The 25,637-nt window shown below is 40.1% G+C and overlaps 1 protein-coding gene across 3 annotated transcripts in view; it reads right to left on the bottom strand.

The window, feature by feature from the left end:
- Positions 1-25,637, bottom strand: part of LOC145977799 (uncharacterized) — a 513,473-nt gene that overhangs the window by 125,098 nt on the left and 362,738 nt on the right. For all 3 annotated transcript variants that reach the window (XM_083110089.1, XM_083110092.1, XM_083110088.1), the window contains one exon: positions 2,413-2,592. In XM_083110089.1, coding sequence (XP_082966215.1) covers positions 2,413-2,592 — 180 coding nt within the window. The remainder of the gene's footprint in view (positions 1-2,412; positions 2,593-25,637) is intronic.

The raw sequence follows: 25,637 nt of genomic DNA, 5'->3' as shown, positions 1-25,637 counted from the left end.
TTGCGTGTGGCAGCCTTCAGATTGGGGCATCTTCCACATGTAGAAGTCAAAAAGACTTCTCCTTTTGGGAGCGGTTGTAAAATGATTGAACTTGATCCAATTCACGCGCTTCCGTGACCGAAGATGTGAAGAAAGGCGAAGGAAAAAATAATTCAGAGAATGAATAACGTACGTATGTGAATTAAGTATGAAGAAGCACACTTAAATGGATGAGAAATTTAGCCCAAGTAATATACGAACGATAGCTGCATTTTTCTTAACATCTCTGCTACGATCAAATGCCACCGCGTAAAGCGAAGAAATTACATAGCATTTTGATGTCGGATATAATTGGTCCCGATTCTCTTAGCATCTCGCGTAGCATAACCAATCAGAAGCGAGCTCTATATAATGGCGGCCGAGTGGGTTGGAATGTATCACCTAACATGTTTAAAAGCCGATATCTATTGAACCGGGAGTAAAAAATCATAAATCATACTATAACTAATCAACTTAAAAGTCACACTAAAATTCACACTAAAACTTGGAAGTCTTTTTGACTTCTACATGTGGAAGATGATGTTGTTTTTTGAATACTAGTAATTACCACTACTTCCCACTAACAACCCATAGCTTGTACCAAAATCTAGTAACTATCAATAGGTCCCAATATCCACCCAAATTTATTAATACTCCCAACACTTGCAGCCCCATAACAACCCGTACCCAGTCACCAAAATTAAAATGCACATATGACATATCAAACTTTAAATACATAATATTTGATCGGTAGTTGTTTTTTTTTTACTGCCGCTCAGGCAGGTTTTTTCTCCTTCATATGATAACATCTTTTTCCTTCTTTTCCTTCGCATTTTCTGCAACTTCCTTCCTTTTCCTTCTTCTCCGAGGAGTTTTACAACACACACTAGGTGTGCTTTCCATGTAGTTTACATTCTACCTGCATGAAGCATGCCACATACAAGATGGGCGCTCTAGAGCTCTACTGTACCGGCCTCACAGCCAGTGATGTGCGTTTACGCGTAAACAACGATAGTCTACATTCTACACGTAGACATTTTTATACACGTAGATTACGTAATCTATGTAAACAACATGGCAAAAGGTGATAACTTAGCAAAGGGCGCCGTGGAATTAAAACAAAATTATACTGCGTATCAGTTGCTGATTTGTAAGGATAACTTTTCATTTTCTTTCTTCCAAATTTGAACAATTTCTCACCTAGGAAGAAACCTAATATAGGAAATATTCTAGTGTTTGATGGGAAAAAGACCACTCTTGGCTCACGGCTGCCATCTGTTGTTGTTTTTTGCATACTATTTATCTTCTTCCATAGTTGCTGATAGAAGAGAATAAAATTTTTATTGTAAATAGAATTCTTTTCATTTCGTTAAGAACCAATGTAGTTGAAAATGTCACTTTTCTTTCATGAAAGCCTTGAAAATTAATTTTAATGCAATTTAGATTGTCTACGTAGTCTATGTAAACTACAACCCAATGTAATCTACGCGTAGATTACGTGTAGACAACGCATGTAGACGTAAACTTATAGTCTACGGCACATCACTGCCACAGGTAGTCGGGTTCAAGAGTGGCTGCCAATATATCGAAGCGTCGGTTAATCTGGTTGGGCCCCACTTAATACGGCGGAGAACTTTGGGGGCAGTCTTAATTAGACCGGGAGTAAAAAAAGTTTCATACAAAGCGGTTTTAAGTAATTTCAGTTTATTTACACGATATCTCAATAATTAAACAACATTTTTTTAAATTATATATATTTAAATTTATGAGTTATTAAATGAAAACTGCGGACTGATTTGATTTGCATTATTTTACTTCGCTTCTTGTGCTACTTTTGGCTAATTTGCGAAGATGAGGATGAGTGATGATATGATGAAACTGATGAATGGACACTCGCAACATCCATGCCCAGGCCAGGATTCCAACCCGGGACCGCTGGCGTCGTAGCGCGATGTGCTAACCATTCCGCCATAGGGGCCGGCAAAAGACTGAGAACAGAATGACCAACGAAGACATGCAGTTCAAGGTAGGAGAATTAACAAAAAAATGCAATAAATTATATGGATGAAGCAAGACACATGGACATTTTACACCCTTCAAAGAATACGGGGGAAAATCCTCTTATCTAAAAATCCTTACCTTGAAGTTAAAAAGAGGTGTGTGAAGAGCCCCTTGAGAAAGGTTGAAAGTGCAAGGTCGTAAAAGGACTTGCACAAGACAACTACAACACATTAAAAACGTAAGGAGAGACTAAAGACTTCCTCAAAAACAGTGTAAGAGGCCCGTTCTTCGCAAAAAGCTGAAAACCATGTCAAACATTTTCATTATCTCCCAGCATGGATGATAAAACAGTTGATGAACGGGAACAGAAATACACCTAACATGTTGCCTTACCTGTTTTGTCTGTTGTACGCGGCTACGTGGTCGACTATCGGGCTGGGTGTCGCCATGATTGGGGCGTCTAGGTCGTCGGCGATCGAGGACTCCGGCGAACTCAAGTGCAGGGGCTTCACGGACTCGTAGAACGTCACCCGGACCCTCGACGGATTTTTCACCAGCGATCCTGGTTCGGATCTGGAAAACGACAACGAGTGACAAATTAATTACCTCGGTATTAAAGCTTTCCTTAGTATGCAGTTTGACGTAAGGCTGGAGGAAGGGGGAAGGAAAAGGAGGGAGGGAGAAATAGAGGAAAAGGATATAAAAAAGAGAGAAATAGAGGAGAAGGAAATAAAAAGATAGAAATAGAGGAGAAGGAAATAAAAAAGAGAAAAAGAGGAGAAGGAAATAAAAAAGAGAAATAGAGGAGAAGGAAATAAAGAGAAATAGAGAAGGAAATAAAAAGGATAGAAATAGAGGAGAAGGAAATAAAAAAGAAATAGAGGAGAAGGAAATAAAAAGAAATAGAGGAGAAGGAAATAAAAAAGAGAGAAATAGAGAAGGAAATAAAACAAGAGAGAAAGAGGAGAAGGAAATAAAACAGAAATAGAGGAGAAGGAAATAAAAAAGAAATGAGAGAAATAGAGAAGGAAATAAAAAAGAGAGAAATAGATGATAAGGAAATAAGAGAAAAATAGAGGAAAATAAAGAGAGAAAAGGGGAAAGGAAAAGATAAAAGGTGAATTGAAGAGAGAATAGATAAAAGAAGATAAAAGAAAAAGACAATGGAAAGAGAAAATGAAGATAGAGAAGAGCAAATTTGCTTCCTTTTAAAGAAGAGGAAGACAAAAGAGAAAAGAAGAGAGAGAAGAGAAAGAAAACGGAAGAATATTTGAATTTCATCAAATTGTTATTTTTGCGTCGTGACAATAAGGATGAGTGATGATTACATTAAATTGATAAATGGACACTCACAAACAACACCCGGGACTTGAACCCGAGAACTAGTGAGGCGAGATGGAGAGTCGAGAAAAATGAGAAGTAGAGAAAATAGTAGAGAGAGTGAAACAAAAGAGAAAAGGATGAGAACGGAAGTGAAAGAAAAATGAAAGGCAGGGAGAGAAAAGAAACAGGAAGGAACAGACAAACTGAATGAGAAAAGAAACAAAATGAAAGAGGAACATAAAATGAGTAAAGATCAAGAAAAAACAAACCAACAATGGGTAGAGAAACACTGGAGATACTTCAGGCCATAAGAATCTTCACACTACATACATTGAACTACCTACAACAGATTTTGTTCCAAATCGGTCTATGTCTTGCGTCATAAGCTCCCTATACTGTGATTTTACCGTTGGGGGACGTACAGGCGAGATTTTACTGTACAATATTTTGAAAATTCCTAACAAGATTGTCGAACGCAATAAATTCAATGAGGTTTCCATTCTGTCATACTAGCTTCTCTACTCAACGATCACGTGGCTAAGAACAATGCAAATATTAGATTGAGCAATTTACCTTGTCGCTAAAGACGCACGCAACGCGGTTCTTCTGCGACGTTCCCATCTTTCAGCGTGCGATTTAATCGCCTCGCTTTTCCTTCGCATAATGAGGTATGCAAATCCCGACATGGGACACACAAGCTGTTATCTGTCCCAGAAATTCTTTCCCTCTTTTTCCTTTAAAGAAACTGCCAAGGTCGTTTATTAATATCACAAGACGAGATTTCCGCAAACTGCAACGTGCTGTTATCGAACGCAAAATTGGCATTGCGTGTGTATGCGTGTGGTAGTCTTGCGTCTTTATCACTTACTAGCTGATTAGCCGGCGTTGCTCTGGTATTTATTTATCCCAATCTTGTATTAGACAGGAAAATAATGAATTCTAACTATAGTGTAAAATGTAACTAATTTGAAATGTGATCGTGAATGTCACCAATTAGCTTAGCGACTCCGAAAACTATAGATTCGACACTAATCTAGGTCATTTGTGGCATTTTATTTTTCACCCCCCCCCTCACCCCCCATGCCGATAGGTGAGAACTTGAAGTTGAACCGCATAGGGAGTGTCACGAAAACTATGGATTCCACACTAATATAGGTAGTTTTCGCAACATAGCCTGAATGTTAGACAACCCGAGAAACACCATCGTTGCGCGGGATTGCATAGAGTCACGGATGTCTGTATGTGCGGAATTTAATATCGGTCGCTTTGGATTATTTTTACATGTCACCCCTTCCCACCCCACCTAGGGGTGCCATGGGTGTCTTACCCCAAAAGTATTCTTCCCAGATTGCAAGTGATACGTGTACCAAGCTTGGTTGAAATTGCTCCAGGCGTTCGAGAGTTATGCCGGAACAAACATATATATACACACCCACAGACACTTTTTTATATGCGAACACTTGCTTTAATTTGTACTGATACCCACATATTAGGGTTGCAAGGTGTATGTAATTTATTGCATATGTTCGACAATAACCAACTTTCTCCTTTGTCGTTAAAAGTGCCTTAGTGTGATAGCCTGAGGTGAAACAAGTCTGTTAGTGACACGTGACAGCAACAGCGTTGCCAGTGTCCCTCGTAATATTGTGAAAACATCGATTTTTGGAACAGCCCATTTATTCCCTTGTGCAATGTTTTTGAAACTTCGTCAAAGTTCATTTTCTGTCAAATTCAATAGATGGCCACCCAAATTGTTAGTTGGTATTGTGAAATGTTGCAATAATTTACCTCAGTGAGTTCTGTGCATCAATACACACGATTCGAAGAAAGAAAAAAAAAGAAAAAAAAAAAAGCGCCTTTGGCAATACTTTGCTTATTTGTTATTAAAACATGCATGTTCTTACATATGTTTGTGTGTCTAAATTTTGTCAATATATAGGGCATTCTCTTGGCAGAAAGCGTTTCTTCTCATTCCGTTTCGCTATTCCGTTATACGGTCGTAAACACCGGGTTGCGTAACTTTTCGGACACTCTGTATATATAATAAATAATATTAAAAAACAAAGAAGATAGATTCAGTCGATTGTCTCGTTGTCTTCGAATCGCTAGCAGAACGTGAGATTATTTCTTCACATTTCATATGTTTCTATCAGTGGCGTAGCAACATATCGCGAGGCCCCCATCCGTTCTTTAAATCTGAAATGCGAATCGATACAAATTCTTCAAGGATAAATTCTTCAAGGATAAGTCACCAATTTATCATATTTAAACAATAACTAGCAAATTACTGACGACAATGATATTTAATAATTTCACTCCTGCTAAAAATGACTTTCTATGTTTTCCGGGAGCTGACATCTTAAACTGTAGGACACGCTCGTACCTAGGGGATGTGCCATGGAGCCCATGCCCCCTTCTAGATATGAAATATTATAATGTGCAAATATTAAAACCTAGGAAAATAACATTCACGAGTTTTCAGATTGCGCAAGGAATTAGATTTCGTCCTTGCATGCCTTTTCATTCAAAAAAAGAATAAATGGGAAAAAATGTCCAAGGAAGTTATCGTGATTTGCGTCAATACGTAAATAACGTTAATCCGGACTAATGTGGGGGGGGGGGCATAAGTTGACCGGTTTAACGAAAGTCCGGATTAACTTAAATAAAAAGAACAATAGAAGGTGCATTAAAACTCAGTCTGTAGCAACAAAACATGTTTATTATGGTGTATTTAAAGGGCATACGCCTAAATACACTATACAGTACGTGCGACGGATGCGATTGTTGACTTCTAGCTACATTTAAAACCTTGCATTCTGCCTTTTTTCCCCCTTTTGCCTGTCCCGATTAAGCGAAGTCCGGCTTATCAGGGTCCGGATTAACGACGTTTAACTGTATTTCACATGAGAAATACAACAATTTTTACTTTTTTCTGGCGTCCTTAGGCTTAGAGCCATCTTCCTGTATGTAACGTCCCTGATTTGACGTATTCATCCAAATTATAATGTTTAAAATGAATTTAAAACCAGATAATAACCTAATGTTTTAATTTTATTTCCCACAAAAAAATTAGCTTCTTCCATATTTTTTCTTTCCATTTATTACATTTTTCGTTTCAACCCGATGCGACGCGAGGCCCCGGGTGGTCTCCCACTTCGCCCAGCCCTTGCTACGCCACTGGTTTCTGTTCTTGCAACTTTATCGTACGCCGCCTCTGAGAAGAAACAACCACAAAGCATCATGGAATCGAAGTGTATAGGGACTTTGTCGTCTCGGGAGTACAATCACGAGTTCTAGAAAACGCAAGCAAGAGATCACAAGTAATATAGCACAAACAAAGAGAAGACAGAACAATTCCTACACTGCTCAGGAACATACCGGGTAGCCATAATTAAAAGTTACCCTACTCAGAGCCCTCTGTAGCCTGTTTGAGGCATCGTAGAACTCTGAAATTTGGCGAATCCACTATGCACACCATAGGGAAGAGGATGGCGATAAAAAAAGGTTCAATTTTCCGCCACCAGGTTGAAATGTGGCGTTGTACTTCCATGATGGGTTGTAATAATGACGTCAACTGCTCCAATTGGTTATGGATTTGCCTTTACCTTGCAATCTTGCAATAAACGAGAGATTATTTTCTCGCAACTTCCAGCCACTAACAAATGTCTTTCTAATTAATTCAGCTAAATCACTTAACGTTATTATTTGTACAACCCGCCATGGAAATACAGCGCCACATTTCAACCTGGTGGCGGAAAATTGAACTATTTTCTTTTTATCGCCATCCTCTTCCCCATGGTCTGCATAGAGGATTCACCAAATTTCAGAGTTCTACGATGCTTCAAACAGGCTACAGAGGGCTCTGAGTTGGGTAACTTTAATTCTGGCCACCCGGTTTCTGTGTCTATAATGATCGAGAATGTGTGGAGCCCTACCCTCACATCCCCTAAATGTTCCTGTATGACACGGTGCTATATGCACGGGGAACTTTACCTTTAACATACGAAAAAATCTAAAAGCATTCGTGTGGAGCACAGCATTCTTTAGTAGCTACTCTAAATTACTGTTAACCATTTTGTTAGTACTTGATTAGAGCAAGAGTAATTACAAAAAAAAACTTGGGGGCTAAATTTACATTGTCCCTCTCCACATAGAACACATAGTGCAATTATTGCTCTAAACAACTGTTAACAATTAGATCATGATTAATAAAAAAAAGTGGGGGCTAAATCACGTTGGCCTAGAGAGGGCACCAACACATCAGTTAGTGTTTCGTTGGTGTTCTAACTTACTGTTAACCATTTAGTTTTACTTTCATTAGAGCAAGATTATCCCCCCACCAAAGAAAAAGAACTATTGGGGGAGTTAAGCTCACGTTTCCCCCCACACAGAGAGAACACCGTGTCGCTTCGGTGTAAAATCAAATGCCGCTTCGATCTGAATGCTCCCTTAGGGGATAATTCACACCGAAGAGACAGGCGACACGTGTCGCTTGGGAATGAGCCAATCTGCAGCAAGGTCTAACATGGCAGCGGCCGCACACGCCTGCGTTCGATTGGTGAAATCCTCAAGCCTGTGATTTCGTTTATATGGCCAAGCGTGTTGAGTGTTCAATTCATTTTTGCTTCAGCAAAGTTTCAAGTTCGAATCTTGTCCTCGGCCTGAGTGTTCATCATTTTCTTCAAATCACCATTCACCCCTCATCGCCACGATTAGCCTCAACAGCCAGAAAAGGGAGAAACAAACCACAGTATACGTAACGAGTCACGGGCCAAGTCTCGCAATGCCTGTCTCAAAGAGCCACAAGTTCAGAAAGAAACGTCCGTTGCTACAAAACGCTTCCTTCTGGGAAGTGGTTTACACATTATCTCGTTATTCGTTTGTTTTTCCGCTTCACCACAGTGACGAGATATATTTATAACCGAACTTGTGTGTAAAACAAAAAAGTGGGTTAACGACAAAGATAGCTTTTCTGAGCATCAATGTGCTTTCTGGGTAACGAGTTTTTCGTAAATATTTAGTTTCGAAGAAGTACGCTGAGGATTTTGTTTGGTATTCTCCGAGGAAATTCAGGAGAAACAATGAGGATTTTGTTGGCCAGTAAATTGCCTAGAATGTCGTAAAAACAATGCATTAATGGCCTAAATAAGTTCAAAACCGACCAAAAAATAATATTTCTCCTGGTATTAAAAATGCTAGAAATAAATAATTTGAAGCAGCAAACTCATAATTTAGGACCTAAAATGTTGAAACAAATTAAAATTATTTTTATATCACCACTCTAGATACGTTCGTCTGTCATCTGTTTCAGTTGCAGGGTTTCAGCAAGTTTAATGAGGAACTTAGGATAATTCACGGGGAATAAATTAATATATTTTAAAAAAATCGTTAAATGTAAAAATATTTAAGCTTCGGAAGTACGAAAATTACCAAATAATGTTAAAAAATAAATGCCTTTAAACCAAACACGACCAATATCGCAACACACTTTGTATGAAAATAATGGAGTCAAGACATAACATGAAGTGGAATATAGATAAGTGAGATTGTGATGAAGACAGCAGTAATAAGGGGAAAACGAAAATGACAGAGGAGAAGAAAGACAATATAAGAAATATATTGTGTACATAAATTAATTGAAACCAAGTATGTAATTCTGTAGGATGAAAGTAAGTACAACCTCGTAATTCCCGCGACTGGAAGGTATGCCATCTACCGGAGGAATTTCTCAACTATCACGTGACGTTTCCAGCCACTCACATGGGCTCTCGAGTGAGCACGTTGTACTCTGCCAATCAGAGCTAGTCTTTCCCCTTGAGAGGGAAAATTGAACATGTGGCTGCCACATTCACAGCGCATTGGAAGTGGATATTTCAGACACAGCGGCAAAGGATTTAATCTCTAAAGGTGACCTTTGCACCAAACATGCATTTGGTAACAACTGCACGCAGACTACAGTGGCGAGAACTGTACAAGGATATAAACGTTCTGGTCTATAGTGTGACCCAAAATAACTGGAAAAAGTAATGTCCCCTCAAGAGTTGAAGGAACAGCGTTGTGATAAATGACATACCAGTAGTTGTTGAGGAGAAACGACCACAAAGTAAGAAATAAAACAGACAAAAATTTAACAGTCTGACAATTTCCTGGAAACCCCCCCCCCCCCTTTCTTTTCCACAGACAAAACCCGACGCCAGAGCGCAGTGGTGCAACGCATGAGTTTTGGTGTGTAAAGAAACAATAAGTCCCCTGTTGGTGAAACGACGGGTAACAAAAGACTGACTTTACACAAGTACAAAAAACCAATTCACGGTATGCACTTTCTAACTCGGGGGAGCTGAAAATACAGTTTCAGGGAACGGCTGGTTGATTTTTCGACAGATTTATGAGCAGGCGTGGTGTTACGTGGGAGGCAGGGCTGACAAATATCGGATGACAAACAATGTTAAAAAAAAAGTTGTCGGAGATTAACGGACTGAAAAAAGAATGAGCCGCGAAAGATAGCAAAGAGAGAGGTAGAAAATATCTGACAAACAGCTTCAAGAGAGATAAAAATGACCAAAAATTGTCAGGAAAATTGTAACCTGCTAAAGCGCAAACATGGCGCGAACTGAAAAATGGAGCTTACTTCTCTGTCTGCACAACGCGATTAGGGAGATGTTTTCGGAGAAAACGAACTGGAAAAATAATCCACTTGTGTTCCAATGTTGCCATAACAAACACCTTACAGCAGGCCTCTGCAACTCGCTTTCACTTATGAAGCTCCGTGCGGTGGGGACTTTCCGCTTGCACCGACAAAGCCTCCTGCCTCTTTCCGTTCATTACAACGCCACAGTAGCGCTGCTCCCTCTGCAGTCCACACGTGGATACAGAGCACTCTTCTACAACTACAGTCGGTGGACCAGGCCTGATTACATTTAACGGTACTTGACAAAATCAACACCTGGCTGAGTAAATTACAGCAAAAACCTAAAGTTAATTCAAAATTCCTAGGTTGAAAATCATAGTTGAAGATCTCGAACTTATTCACCGTCAACGACTGTCAGTACCCTGATGGAGTTTACACCAGGAAGTCAAGAGGACATTCGTATCATTCGCAAGGCATGAATGATTCAATGCTTGTGTTCTTTCATCACCTTTCATCCTCATGCTCAACCTAGAGAGGTAGCATTCGTCGTACAGAAAAGTATAATACACAAGTAAATCTAGAAGGTGTCTATCTATACCTCAATTGGTAATTCACAATATTAAATTCATTGTCTGAATTAATACATAAAGTGCCATGAAGTCTTGAATATTTCACTGGATTCAAGTAAGAAGTTTTGTAGCCTCTCGGGTATTTTTCAATAAGGCTCTTCTCCTTGTGTATAATCAACCCTATATCTTGTATTGCTTCCGAGTTTTATAACTACTCGTATCTGGTTGTCTGCAAAGTGAATGTAAATTAGGGTAAATTTTAGGGTGTCCAAAATTGTTACCGCTTCCTACAGTCCATGAACTCCGATCCTCGCCCTCTCCCTGCAGCAGGCCAAGGGTCCAGATCCTCGCCCTCTCCCTGCAGCAGGCCAAGGGTCCAGATCCTCGCCCTCTCCCTGCAGCAGGCCAAGGGTCCAGATCCTCGCCCTCTCCCTGCAGCAGGCCAAGGGTCCAGATCCTCGCCCTCTCCCTGCAGCAGGCCAAGGGTCCAGATCCTCGCCCTCTCCCTGCAGCAGGCCAAGGGTCCAGATCCTCGCCCTCTCCCTGCAGCAGGCCAAGGGTCCAGATCCTCGCCCTCTTCCTGCAGCAGGCCAAGGGACCAGATCCTTGCGCTCTTCCTGCAGGCCAAGCTACCAGATCTTTGCCCTCTTCCTGCACGCCAAAGGACCAGATCCTTGCCCTCTTCCTGCAGGCCAAAGGACCAGATCCTTGCGCTCTTCCTGCAGGCCAAAGGACCAGATCCTTGCGCTCTTCCTGCAGGCCAAAGGACCAGATCCTTGCCCTCTTCCTGCAGGCCAAAGGACCAGATCCTTGCGCTCTTCCTGCAGGCCAAGCTACCAGATCTTTGCCCTCTTCCTGCACGCCAAAGGACCAGATCCTTGCCCTCTTCCTGCAGGCCAAAGGACCAGATCCTTGCCCTCTTCCTGCAGGCCAAAGGACCAGATCCTTGCCCTCTTCCTGCAGGCCAAAGGACCAGATCCTTGCCCTCTTCCTGCAGGCCAAAGGACCAGATCCTTGCCCTCTTCCTGCAGGCCAAAGGACCAGATCCTTGCCCTCTTCCTGCAAGCCAAAGGACCAGATCCTTGAGTTCCACTTCTATTCTACTAGACATTCCTCTCGCGGTTCTCGCAAGGCACCTTATGCTCTAAGATCAGAATTGTATATTATTTTGTGAAACGTATCATAAAGTTTCACAGCTTGCAACATTTATCTGTTGTATAGCTCAAGCATCGGTTGTAATCCATTATGCTCGCTGGCATACTTATCGCGGGATGCTTAAAGCTGCGTGACTGAAGCAAAAAGGACGGAAAAGAAGAAAAGGAGGCACGATTTACGATCGCAGGACTCCGATTAGTGCATATTAATGGCGCATCCGCAGATGGAGCAGGATGACACGCTCGAAACTTCCCCCTCAAGCTTCGTCACACGACATTTGTCCGTGCGGATAAATACAATCTAGATTAAAAACCTCACAATGCTACATTACGATCCGTTTACAATGCGCTCTGTGTTTACAGAAAGGTAATGGCATGGCGTTAAATGAATCAATCCTGTTTGTCCGTTATATTCGCTGTGGAAAATGCTGAGGGCATCTTTCCAGGAAGTTCTATGCCATGTTTGTCTTCCGGATTTTTTAAAAAATCGAGATGAGACCAAGTCTCGTCTCGTCTCGATATCTTCCCCATTTTGGATCCAAATTTAAACTGTAGGTCCACGATTACCGTATGTAAGGATAAGGTGGACTTAAGAAGAAACTTTTGAGAGAGAAAGAAGTTCTTCCTGCTTCTTCCATTCCTTTCTCTCTCCCTAGCTGTTTTTCTTCCTCTTTTCTCTTTCTTGATTTTTCTTTTTTCTCTCATCTCTTCCCTTGCTCTGTTTTCATTCCACTTTTTCCTTTCTATCTCTGTCTATCCCTTACCTTGCTCTGTTTTCATTCCACTTTTCCCTTTGTATCTCTGTCTATCCCTTACCTTGCTCTGTTTTCATTCCACTTTTTCCTTTCTATCTCTGTCTATCTCTTACCTTGCTCTGTTTTCATTCCACTTTTCCCTTTGTATCTCTGTCTATCCCTTACCTTGCTCTTTTTTCATTCCACTATTCCCTTTCTATCTCTATCTCTTACCTTGCTCTGTTTTCATTCCACTTTTCCCTTTCTATCTCTATCTCTTACCTTGCTCTGTTTTCATTCCACTTTTCCCTTTCTATCTCTATCTCTTACCTTGCTCTGTTTTCATTCCACTTTTCCCTTTCTATCTCTATCTCTTACCTTGCTCTGTTTTCATTCCACTATTCCCTTTCTATCTCTATCTCTTACCTTGCTCTGTTTTCATTCCACTTTTCCCTTTCTATCTCTATCTCTTACCTTGCTCTGTTTTCATTCCACTTTTCCCTTTCTATCTCTATCTCTTACCTTGCTCTGTTTTCATTCCACTTTTCCCTTTCTATCTCTATCTCTTACCTTGCTCTGTTTTCATTCCACTTTTCCCTTTCTATCTCTATCTCTTACCTTGCTCTGTTTTCATTCCACTTTTCCCTTTGTATCTCTGTTTATCTCTTACCTTGCTCTGTTTTCATTCAACTTTTCCCTTTCTATCTCTTACCTTCCTCTGTTTTCATTCCTCTTTTCACTGTCTATCTCTCTCTCTCTCTCTCTCTGTCTCTCTCTTGCCTTGCTCTGTTTTCCTTCCTCTTTTATTACTATCTTCATCTTTCCCTTGCTCGGCTTCTTTTCCTATTTTGTTTCTTCATCTTTCTCTCCAATCTTCCCTTGCTTTGTTTCTTCCATTTTCTCTTGTATCTTTTTCCTCTCTCTCTCCCTCCTATCTTCCCTTGCTGTCTGCCTTCCTTCGTCTTATCTATTTGTTGATCTTTTCTCTCTCCCCTATTTTTCTTGCTGTTTCCTTCCTCTTTTCTCATTCTTCATATTTTCTCTTTCAGAAAGAGAAGGAAGAACGAAAACCACTTCTTTTCTCCCTCACCCTTCTCTCTCTCAAGAAAGAGTGAGAAAGGGAGGGAGAAACTGTGTTGCTACACCTAGCCTGAGTTTGTGTAACAGCACGCTTAATATTACCTTGCACCACACGTTTTACAATGTAGTCCACAAGAGATCATTAACCCGCTGCCGATTCTCTGTGACAATATATCCCGGATCTCTGCTCAGTACACACACTAATGCACCACTGGAATGTACAGGAAAAAGTAATTTTTTCCTGTGCATGACAAAAACCGGCAATAGTTTTGCAAATATTTCCTCAACACTTGAGCTCCCGTAGAAAACCAGCTCTTTCAAATGTAAGAGGCGCACGGCTCCCTTTAATTGCACTGAAGAAACTCTTCCAGTCGATTGTCGTAGGCGGAGCTGGGGCAATGAATGTTCTTTCAACGCCCTCAGTGGACCAGTCCAGTGGAAAGAAGCTTCATGTTCAAAGCCGCCGCGAAGACATTCTTACACATAAGAATTAGAGCTGTCATGAGATGCTCGTAGGCACCATAGTTGCCAACTTGAGGTATAAGTTACTAAATCACGCAGATTTTTAGTAATTTCATCTCTAGACGAGTATAAAGGATTGTTCACAAATACACTGTAGGAATGATAAGAAGAGATAGATTTCTTTCGCCTACCCACAAACTCCGGAAATGTTATAAAGTTAAAAATAAGTATAATAGTGAGATCACCAATATTAACGACTAATTTCTGCTATTCTCTACGTGGAAAAAATATAAAAATTTCAGATATACAGTTATAAATTTGCAGAAAAGTTGAACTGCTGACTGTCATACGAGTATATTAAACATTTTCATTTTTTAAGCTACACAGTTCAAATAAACGCACGCCCTCTTTCGTTGGACAAATATAGGTCTTGTTATTTTCATATGACTGATTTTTATTTAAAATATTCTGATAACGTTAGTGTGTTGACATGCATGAGGATACACAACTTGAGGCTTAAGTTTGTATAGTGATTGTGATGGGTTTTTGTTTTGTTGAAAGTATAAAGTATGGACTATGATTTAATGTTCTAACTTGATAAGTTAGTTTGTGAAAAGTGAGTGTTAAGAAGTGAAATATAATTATTTCGATTACTTGAGACTTTGATTTCATCTTTTTAGGAACGACCGAAGGATTTCCCATGACATGAGTGTCATGTTCGTATTTTCTTGTGTTTTATGTCGCCTCTTCGATGGGGTAGTGATAACTTGGTCGACTTGAAATCAAGGGGTCAAGGGTTTGATACCCTGTGGAGGAACATAGTGGTTTCAATTCCTCCTTAAACTGTAGGTCCAGTCTTGATTATCCTTTCTGTGCATAGAGTGGACTCCAAAACAAAACTCGTGTTTTATAAAAATGGTGGTTTAAGAAAAGAACTGGTTTGAATCAAATGGATACAAGATATTCTTCACATATTTCTGTAACAGATGAAACTATGTCACCATAAAAAAAAATAGTTCTGATTTTTATTTAATTCAAAGGTAATTTTGCGACTTACATTTGAATTTGTCTTGAAGCTAAAACATATACAGGGTGGCCCAAAAAAGGTAACGAAAATTATTCGGTTACTTTTTTTGGGCCACCCTGTATTTAATAGGACTGCGCTGATTTCGATGCATCGGTATCCGCCGATATGCGTGGTACCGGCAAGTGTAAGTATCGGTTGGATAATATTTACCGGTACCGGCAGATACTTTTCCAGTGTTTTGATCGTTCTCGGGGTCCGCAAAAATGTCGAACTAGACATTCGCGGAGTTTGTTTTCCTTGATTTATGTCAAATTCGATTTTTTTACAGTATTTTGAAAAAAAAACTCTTTTGTGATGACGTAACAGGTATTTTTAAAATTCTGATGTATTTTTTAAAAATATTTTGAAGTAAAAACTGGTAAATTGATGGTTATAACTTGAGGACTCACCCAGTAACATCAACGGTGCAAAGTGATATCGGCTCAGCACTAATATTTATATTGTTACAAATGCATATTTAGTGATTTTCATGTTCTAATTGTTGGCAACACTGATAAACATTCCAGTTGAAAATGTAGTTTTCGCAGAGGATTGATGGCTCCTTGGAGAAAGAATAGAAAAGAAAGGTAGAAAATAGCTTTCCTCGAGTTTTGCCTATCACGGTTTCTGGTTCTGGGAGAGGGGGTAGAGGAAATGGACCGAGAATTAGGTTTTCCCCTCCAGTTAACTTCATTAGTGGTGGTTTGGGGTTCCCATCTTGGTTCCCCATTGTTGTCTCATTGTCGACGCTGATTAGCTTCCAACGCTTCCGAGCAAGGCTGGACCAGAATTGAACTTACTGGCGTGACATTATAGTTCGGCCACGAGTAATGTTACAACCACCAGCCAATCAGCCACCTCCGTTCGGTTAATGATACACCTTTATTTTAAGAACTTGCCAGTGTAATTTTTTCCCCTTAAAACAAATGGCAAATATGATGTAATAGTTCATTACAAAATGTTGGTAAAAGTAACCGGCATGGTGAACACAAGAAAAAGAATCCTTGTTTTAGAAATGTAATTATTTTAATAAATTGACTAAGTTATGCGGTAACATTTTATTTAAAAAGCATATTTTAAAATTCCAAATTGTGATTATGGTAATTCAAGAGGTGATGCTCATCACATTATTTTGGAATGTCCTATTGGTGGGTTCCATGTGACGTCAGGATGCGAACAGCCGCCATGTTTGCGGCCAATTTTATTTGTAGTTTGCAAGGAAATATCAACCACGTAGCGTTCGTTACATCTGCACGAAGTGCACGTTTGTTTTAAATCACGAATGTCTGTGTTACTATCTCCCGCCCACCCGCTTGAATTCCGTTTGCTTACATGACCTGGCCTCAATCATGGCTGCTCGAAGCCACAAGGCAACAGTTTGTGACGTAGGTGAAAAACATCTATTCATGAAGAGAGAAAAATATTTTACACAAAATATAAAAATTTAATGTGCCTTTTGAAATAAACTTGACTTCATTATTGTATGCACCAGATATTCGTATTGAATACATTATTATACTTTCATTTTTGAGACATGCTATTGCAATTCCTTAAATTTAGCATACATGCAAACAAGTCATTTAAGAATATATATTAACTTTACGTGTAGAAATTTATACCAAAAATGTTTATAATTTATGATGGGCTTAAACAGTCAAATGTCAAGCTCTAAGCCCAATTAAATTGATTGATGATAAGTTCCTAAACAACGAACACAACAGGGTGTCCAAAAATCTGCAGTCTTTCCAGAAAGTGTTACCCAAAGTGGAAGATTGATTGAATAGGGTTATTTTTTGTCGCTTTTCTTCCGATTTTGGCTAATCACGACGATGAAGATGACATTTATGAAGGTACATTTATAAAGAACACCCATGCCCAGGTCGGGATTAGAACCTGACCATCTGGCGTCGTAGCGCCCTGTACTAACCACTCCGACACGGAGGTCGACCCAAAGTGCAAGAAAAACTACTCTGTGACAAATATGACCCTTATTGTGCAATTCTATGGCTATCAGTCTGTAATTGTTTCCAGAGAAGTGCATTTTATTCAAAGCTCGATGTTTATTGTAACCGGACGTTCTATAAAGTATGTTAATCTTTTGTTTCTGGAAGTGAATTTCCAATTAAAACTCGTTACTATAGTTAGTTCAACGTAAAAGTAAAATTTATGTCATGGCTCCTCTCGCACTTTTCACACAAAATTGCTCTTTTTTGTCGCACAACACGAATTTCTCTCCGCGCACCATCTGTTGACGAACAACGCTAATTTTTGTACTTCCAAGAGATGTGTGCCTCAAGGACTTCGCCCGCACGGAAAATTCTGTTACAGCACGTGCAGTTCGCAGACTGATGCTAAGAGACGCCACAAAGGGAGACGCCAGAGTTATATAACAGTTTGTGCTCCAGCATAATGTTCATAGACGATATATGCAGTCGCACGCGTCAGTCGGCTGAAGTCACGGAAAGCCATCCTAGGCAACCAAATGCTACGTGACAGTGCATTAAGAATGAAAGAGTTGAAGTTAACTTTATTACAATACCCGAGGTCGGGAAAGTCACTCAAAACATAAGGATGGTACCGCGACAAGTGATGTCTCGGTTTCGTCTTGGAATTCGAATCGAGACCGAGGCTGTACGATTTGAAAATTTAACTTCAAACTAATTAATTTCAATATGAAACTTCTTCAGCAATACCACGGCCGTATATATTTTTTCTGGATTCCCAAGACAGTTACCAGTTGGACTGGGCCTTCCAAGTAGAAATCCGAACTAACTAAGTAACTCTGTAGCCTTCTTAAACCCGAAGGTTTATGAATACAGCAACACAGGCTTCCCATCAGTCCCTATCCTGGGCAAGATCAATCGAATTTTTATCCATCCTTAACGATTTCGTTTAGGCCATCTCAACGTTATGCCTCCATCTTCGTCTTGGGCCTTCCTACAGGTCTCTTGCCATCAGGTTTCCCAATAAGAATCCTGTAAACTCTTCTTTCCTCTCCCATTCGTGCCACATGGCCTGCCCATCTAAGTTTTCTTGATTTAACTATTCTAATAATATCTAGAAATTGGACTCCGAATCGCCATCAATTGTACCTCCATTAGGAAACGAACAAATTGTCCGGATATTCGAACTATCCGTTGCAGCCGAAATTTGAAATCCGGATATTTATCCGGATTTTGTGACCATCCCTAGTAAGCACCTTATCATGAAGTCTTGATCGATATAGCCTAAAATATAATACAGGTATAGTCAGTGGCGTGCCCAAGGAGGGGTTTGGGGGTTATAACACCTCCTTTGGCCGAGTAGGACTAAAAAAAAAAAAGGAACGAGTTTACAATACCGGACCACTCTCCAATTTATATGAAATTTCGCCTACTCACTAATTGTGAATTCCTAATCACGAATCTGCATGTAATAATTGGCGGTCAAGTATGGAAATCGAGAAAAAAACTAAAACTGTTTTCTTAACGTAACCCTACCATAAGAACAATAGCTCCACGGAAGACGCCATTTTCCCAACATGAAGAAATCAACAGGAAAGACAAGGTATAGTTCTCTTAGCTAAAATATTAATTTTTCTTTGTATTTATGCTAATGGAACCTAACCTAACAGGCCTAACCTAACCTCGTCTGACGTCAGCAAGATTGTAGCGCGTAAAGGAAGACCATTAACGAATTGCCAAAGAAAGGTGGTTCCGAATTGCTGTGTATGGACAATCACCGTGGTAAATCGCAAGGTTATTTTACAAGTTCTACATGTAAATGTACAATTTTAACAAGTGACCGCCAAATATGAACTATAGATACGTCATCAGGACACCGAAATTAGTAAGTAGGCGAAATTTTATAGAAATTGGAGAGTGGTCCGGTATTGTAAACTTATGCCAAAAAAAGAACATCAAATGCAGCAAAATATAGCAAAATGAGGGCGACTACTAAAAAATGTATACCTAAATCCCTTCCTTTCGAAAATCCTGGACACGCCACTGGGTATAGTGGTGTTTAAACTTGGCTACATTTGGTTTTTGTTTCTGGGGCGAAATGAGGTGACAGATTAACTTCACTGAATACATGATTTGTGGGGCATGGAATTCGATTCATCCAAAGCTTGGAAAAGAAATTGAGAAGAGTTATAACAGGACAGGAAGAACAGAATATCATGGCAACTTCCCAAGAAAAAGGGAGAAAAAAATAAGTTTGGCAACAGAGCAAGGCATCAACTCCCACCTGCTCCGCGTCGTGTTACATCTCCGGAGCCGGTTACCATGGTAACGACTGGTGCGAGATGCGTCCTTTTTCTCTCATTCCCCTTGTTACCTGTTTATCCCCCGAAGAGCATCCCCGAATGTGTGGTGGCGAATGTATATTTGTGGATGGGATACGAGGAACCACTCAGCGTGTGGGGGCTGGTACCCTGATCCCAGGTGCGTGCGGCCTTAGTCAAGTGGTTCCTTAAACAATGAAGAGTGATATAAACCTAAATGTTGAGCTGTTCATATACTCTCGTTACTACATCTTGAGTATAAAAGACGGAACATAATCTAGAGCAGAAATTTTATCTAGTCTATAAAAGCCTGATAAAAGTTGTTAAAAATGACGTAATATGGAAGATTGAAGCGATCACACAAAAGGGCGTGCCCAAAAGTGGATTTTTGGGGGTGCACTCATGGAAATATTTGCAGCAAAGCATGTAAAGTTAGCTTTATTTGCTCATTATTTGATTGACTGATTGATTATGATATTATGGGCATATCAGCATATAGGGTACTTTTGTTCTTCACAAAATACGGGGATAAGCCTCGTAACTAACATACTCCTAACAGGAAAATAAAAGATGTCTACTAAAAACATTATCACTCAATTCTTAAAACTAATTCATTCATTAATTACTGAACAAAAACTAAAACTGTACTGCTTCCCAAGATGAAATTTCCTTGCTTATTAAAAGCTGAGGCTTATGCTGTAGAGGGTTACTAAGCACACAGAAGGAAAAACACAGGACAACACGACCCCATCGTTACCCCTTTTCAAGGTTAATCTCGTAGCTGTGAATAAGTCTGTATCGCGATTAGATGAAATTTATCAATGGACATGCACTTGTGCGCATGTGTTTTAACATTAACTGTGCTAAGGGCCCTATTCTCTGTTCGCACTAAGAACAAAATAATCACCCCATTCTCTGTTCGCACTAAGAACAAAGCAAATGTCCCATTCTCTGTTCGCACTAAGAACAAAGCAAACACCCCATTCTCTGTTCGCACTAAGAACAAAGCAAACACCCCTCATTCTCTGTTCGCACTAAGAACAAAACAAACGCCCCTCATTCTCTGTTCGCACTAAGAACAAAGCAAACGCCCCATTCTCTGTTCGCACTAAGAACAAAGCAAACGCCCCATTCTCTGTTCGCACTAAGAACAAAGCAAACGCCCCATTCTCTGTTCGCACTAAGAACAAAGCAAACGCCCCATTCTCTGTTCGCACTAAGAACAAAGCAAACGCCCCATTCTCTGTTCGCACTAAGAACAAAGCAAACGCCCCATTCTCTGTTCGCACTAAGAACAAAGCAAACACCCCATTCTCTGTTCGCACTAAGAACAAAGCAAACACCCCATTCTCTGTTCGCACTAAGAACAAAGCAAACACCCCTCATTCTTTGTTCGCACTAAGAACAAAACAAACGCCCCATTCTCTGTTCGCACTAAGAACAAAGCAAACGCCCCATTCTCTGTTCGCACTAAGAACAAAGCAAACGCCCCATTCTCTGTTCGCACTAAGAACAAAGCAAACGCCCCATTCTCTGTTCGCACTAAGAACAAAGCAAATGCCCCTCATTCTCTGTTCGCACTAAGAACAAAACAAACGCCCCATTCTCTGCTCGCACTAAGAACAAAGCAAACGCCGCTCATTCTCTGTTCGCACTAAGAACAAAGCAAATGCCCATTCTCTGTTCGCACTAAGAACAAAGCAAATGCCCCATTCTCTGTTCGCACTAAGAACAAAGCAAACACCCCTCATTCTTTGTTCGCACTAAGAACAAAGCAAACGCCCCATTCTCTGTTCGCACTAAGAACAAAGCAAACGCCCCATTCTCTGTTCGCACTAAGAACAAAGCAAATGCCCCATTCTCTGTTCGCACTAAGAACAAAGCAAATGCCCCATTCTCTGTTCGCACTAAGAACAAAGCAAATGCCCCATTCTCTGTTCGCACTAAGAACAAAGCAAATGCCCCATTCTCTGTTCGCACTAAGAACAAAGCAAATGCCCCATTCTCTGTTCGCACTAAGAACAAAGCAAATGCCCCATTCTCTGTTCGCACTAAGAACAAAGCAAATGCCCCATTCTCTGTTCGCACTAAGAACAAAGCAAATGCCCCATTCTCTGTAGTCGCCTTGTAATCAAGGAGTCCTGGGTTCGATACCCGATGGAGGTACATAGTGGATCGGATCCCACTTTAAGCTGTAGGTCCAGTACCGATTAGCCTTACTGTGCATAAAGTGGACTTAAACACCAAATCAATCAATCAATCTGTTCGCACTAAGGACAAAGCAAATGCCCCATTCTCTGATCGCAATAAGACCAAAGCAAATACTACATTCTCTGTTCGCACTAAGAACAAAATAAACACCCCATTCTCTGTTCTCACTAAGCACAAAGCAAATGCCCGATCCTCTGTTAGCACTAAGAACAAAGCAAATGCCGCACTCTCGGTTCGCACTATGAACAAAGTCAATACCCTATTATCTGTTCTGTAAGTTAGTTAGCATAGCTTTTCTGCCTCTTTTGGCTAATCGCGATAATGAGGATGAGTGATGATTTGAAATTGATGAAGGGACACACACAAAGAACACCCCTACCCAGGCTAGGATTGGAACCAGAGACTCCTGGCGTCGTGGCGCCCTGTGCTTCACCACGAAAGTCGGCACTTTATATTACTCCTCTTTTCCCCCACACGCTACAAGAGGCCTGACAAAAAGAACCAATAAACAACGAACTTGTGAGTCAGCACATGTGGAGAATAAAAATAACACGATATATGGGACACAAACAACAAATGATGAGCAAACCTTTGAACATAAAGGCTATACAAACTTGACACTTGTATAAAGAAGATAACATCACAGACGTCTACCTTCAGAATAACAGGTTTCTCGGTCCACAGGGCATCAATGCTTGTTACTAAGGGGCAGACGCAGCATCCAAGGATAGCAGATTACAGTTGCATCCTCTTCCCCAAACCCAAGGTCACCCAGAAAACTGATGATGCTCCATCATTTGCAACTTGGGTGAGGTACTGCATCAAGTGGACCAAGATACCGTTTTATCTCTAAATTATGCTTTGAAGTTATCCTTACGAGAGATAGAATGTGGGAATTATCTCAATTTCCGTGAAATTTTTGCACATTTATCTCCAGATTTCCAAGTCGCACCCTTACAAGTGGATTGATTATCCGTAGATAGGTCATAAATTTTGTTTATCGAAATTGCAAAAGTTTAATGTCAACTGTGAACTTGTTCAGCGCGGTTGCATACAATCAGAATAAAATTCAGCTTTTCCTCTGTTCGTAACGTCGAATCAAGGCGTCAAACATTTTAACGTTATGCGTTGTTTGCCTTAATACGTTGTGAATGTGCAGTGAAATAATACCGAGGAAAAAAAATATTGGAATACGCAAAGAAACAGTTTCTCGTAACCAAATATTTGTTCCTCACAGTCAAATTATTTTAGTAAGTGTGCATATTTGCTTAGAATTACGAAATTTTTTGTTTACTATTACCAAAAAGCTAACTAAAGGAGTCTTCTTAATTAGAACAAATGTTTTTCTTTTTGTATACACACACGCACTATGCATTTCGACACTCTAGACTAGACTTGCCGGACTCAGTAGCGTAGTGGTTAGCACTCGATGTGTGTCCACATGCACATACAGGCTCATTGGTTTGATTTGATTGATTTGCTTTATTTTACTTCGCTTCTTGTGCCACTTTTGGCTAATTTGCGAAGATGGGGATGAGTGATGACTAGAGTTAGGATTTTAGCATATTTGCATGTTTTTCTTACAAGGGTATATCGATATGATCTGTTAATAACTATGCGTTCTAGATGTTTTGGGGTCAAATGGCGCAGCTTTTATAGTGCATATTTTGGAGGTTAGTGCATATATTTTATGTTAATGCATATAAATGCATAATTCAATTAAGGATTGTACATTTTCTACTTTTTTATTCAGTGAAACCGGTTCCTGGAAATGTGTGGACAGAATTTCCTGGCTTCGAAGTTAAAATTACATAGCATTATCTTTATCAGAGGAAATGCCTCTCTGGAAGTTCCATCGTCATGTGGAGGAGGTGCGTGATTCACATCGCATCCATACAAGACCTGCCACTTTTTCGGGTATAAATCACTGACCTCAAGTAGCCAGTTGAGAAAGTAGTTGTGTTGTGTATACATCGTGCGCAATGCCAAAAGAGAAATCTTCGAAATTGTTTCTCTTGAAGCAGTGGATTGCTGGTGATGGAAGCCTATCAATTAACGGAGAAAATGACTTCTGTAAAGTCTGCGCTAAACAAGCAAGTATTTGTAATCCAGGATTAAAATATGTATCACGTTAGTCAGGTGCTTCAAGGAAAAGGGAAACAAGACTAACTAACAAGTTGTGAGACGGAAAGAACATTTTCCGTGTACAAAAATGTGTTAAGTGACAGGCGATTTTTTTTTTTGCCACAAAATCTCGAAAAATACATTGTTGTGTATTGCAACTCTAAAGGTCAGTAACTTTAATTTGGAGTCCAAATGTTGTTTCATCATAAATAGATATACAGTTCAGTGTATTACAATTTATTGTATTACATGTCAAATTGAGTCCAATTGTTGTTTTATATAAATAGACGTAGAGTTCTATGTTAATTTTTTACATACATCAATATCTTATGCCACTAACTCATTCACATTTGTACTTGCAATAAACTTGATCATGAAAGGCGGAATTTGTTATTGCATATTTTAGGGCATATTATTGCGATTTTTAGTGCATATCAATCCGAAGTCTAGTGATGACATGATGAAATTGATGAATGGACACACACAAACAACACCTTTACACAGGTCAGGATTCGAACCCACTAAACCTGGTGTCGTAGCACACTGTGCTAATCATTCCGTAGGCTCTGTCTTTGGTTTCGTCTTGAGAACTACACTAATACATTGACACAATAAGACAAGGTCCCTCTAGACTTGTCAAGAAGGATGTGTAGCCTATGCAAAATAGACAGTCTCGTCTCGTTTGAGGCTTCTGTAGACTAGGATGTAAAGTGTAGGGAAATTTGCGGTAACGGTTCCGATTGTTTTATGATTTCTCCTAGCACAAAGACTAATTATCGTAGAATTTGGAAATCATTGTCACACGAAATTTGAACCTTCCTTAAAGTAATGAGCACTGTTTGGACTCGAAAAAAGTAATTCATGTTAAAAAAAAAAAACAACTTGAAAATTACCTTACGACTAGCGACAGTAAATATCGTAGAAGCGTGGGAATGAATGTAGAAGTAAATCGGAACCTTAGTAGAATGCATTTAGGGACTTTATTTGCCTAACCTAACCACGAAAGCATATATTGAACAAAACCTTAAGTAATCGCTAAAACTCCGCAGTATGTGTTAACAGACGTACATCGAAATCGAACCATGTAAAAATTGCATTCATAGCAAGATGAAATTGCAATAAAACAAAAGGAACTTGGGCCAAATTTGCCTTATTAGGATTACTGCACAATATTTACTAACAAGTATTTGTTTTTTAGTTATTGAGCGTCGGTTTTCTGGTACTTTGCTGGACGATGAATATGAGTGATGATAGCATGAAACTGATGAAAATACACAAGGTACCGAATCGGCTTCGACTTATTAGACTTATTAGAGGAGTGATTGCATGTTTGAAAAGGGGCCTCCTCGATGGCGCAGTGGCAAAGTCGTCACATTATAATCAAGGGGCCCCGGGTATGATACCTGGTGGAGGCACATTACACAATGCCTCGTATCCCAATTCGAAAATGTAGGCCCAGTCCCGATTTGGCTACCTGAGCATAAAGTGGCCTTAACACAAATGTTCAAACAAACGACCAAGCAAGTTTGTTACTTTTCGAGACAGCGTCCAAGAACGAGACAGGGATTTGTACGTGTCGTCTAGTTTGATTTGATTCTTGTTATTTGGCGTTGATTTTCTGCCACTTTTCTCTAATCGCGACGATGAGGATGACATGAATGAATTGTTGAAGACCACCCACGCCAGGCCGGGATTCGAACCTGGGATGCCTGGCGTCGTAGCGCACTGTGCTAAACCCCACCCCCATCCCTCACGATATCTCGTCTCTCCTCTATCCCATCCTTAGAGATACCGTTACGGTCCCTTTGAGATAAAATACATCCAGAGAAGGTAGACAGATCCCGGGCTCTATCAGTTTCGATTATTGCTTGGCCCCGTGGCGCGTTGCACTAACCACTTCGCCACGGAAGCCGGCTAACAGAAAAATAAGGATGTTGACGTACATGGAATCCTGTGCGGCGTCGCCCATTGCATCAAAAGGTTGCTTCACACATGTAGCACTG

Source organism: Lepisma saccharinum, chromosome 23 (genome assembly GCF_977018435.1).
Source record: "Lepisma saccharinum chromosome 23, izLepSacc3.1, whole genome shotgun sequence".
In the NCBI taxonomy this organism is placed as follows: Eukaryota; Metazoa; Arthropoda; class Insecta; order Zygentoma; family Lepismatidae; genus Lepisma; species Lepisma saccharinum.
The sequence above is the reverse complement of the archived record's forward strand: the minus strand, read 5'-3'. Positions and strand labels throughout refer to the sequence as shown.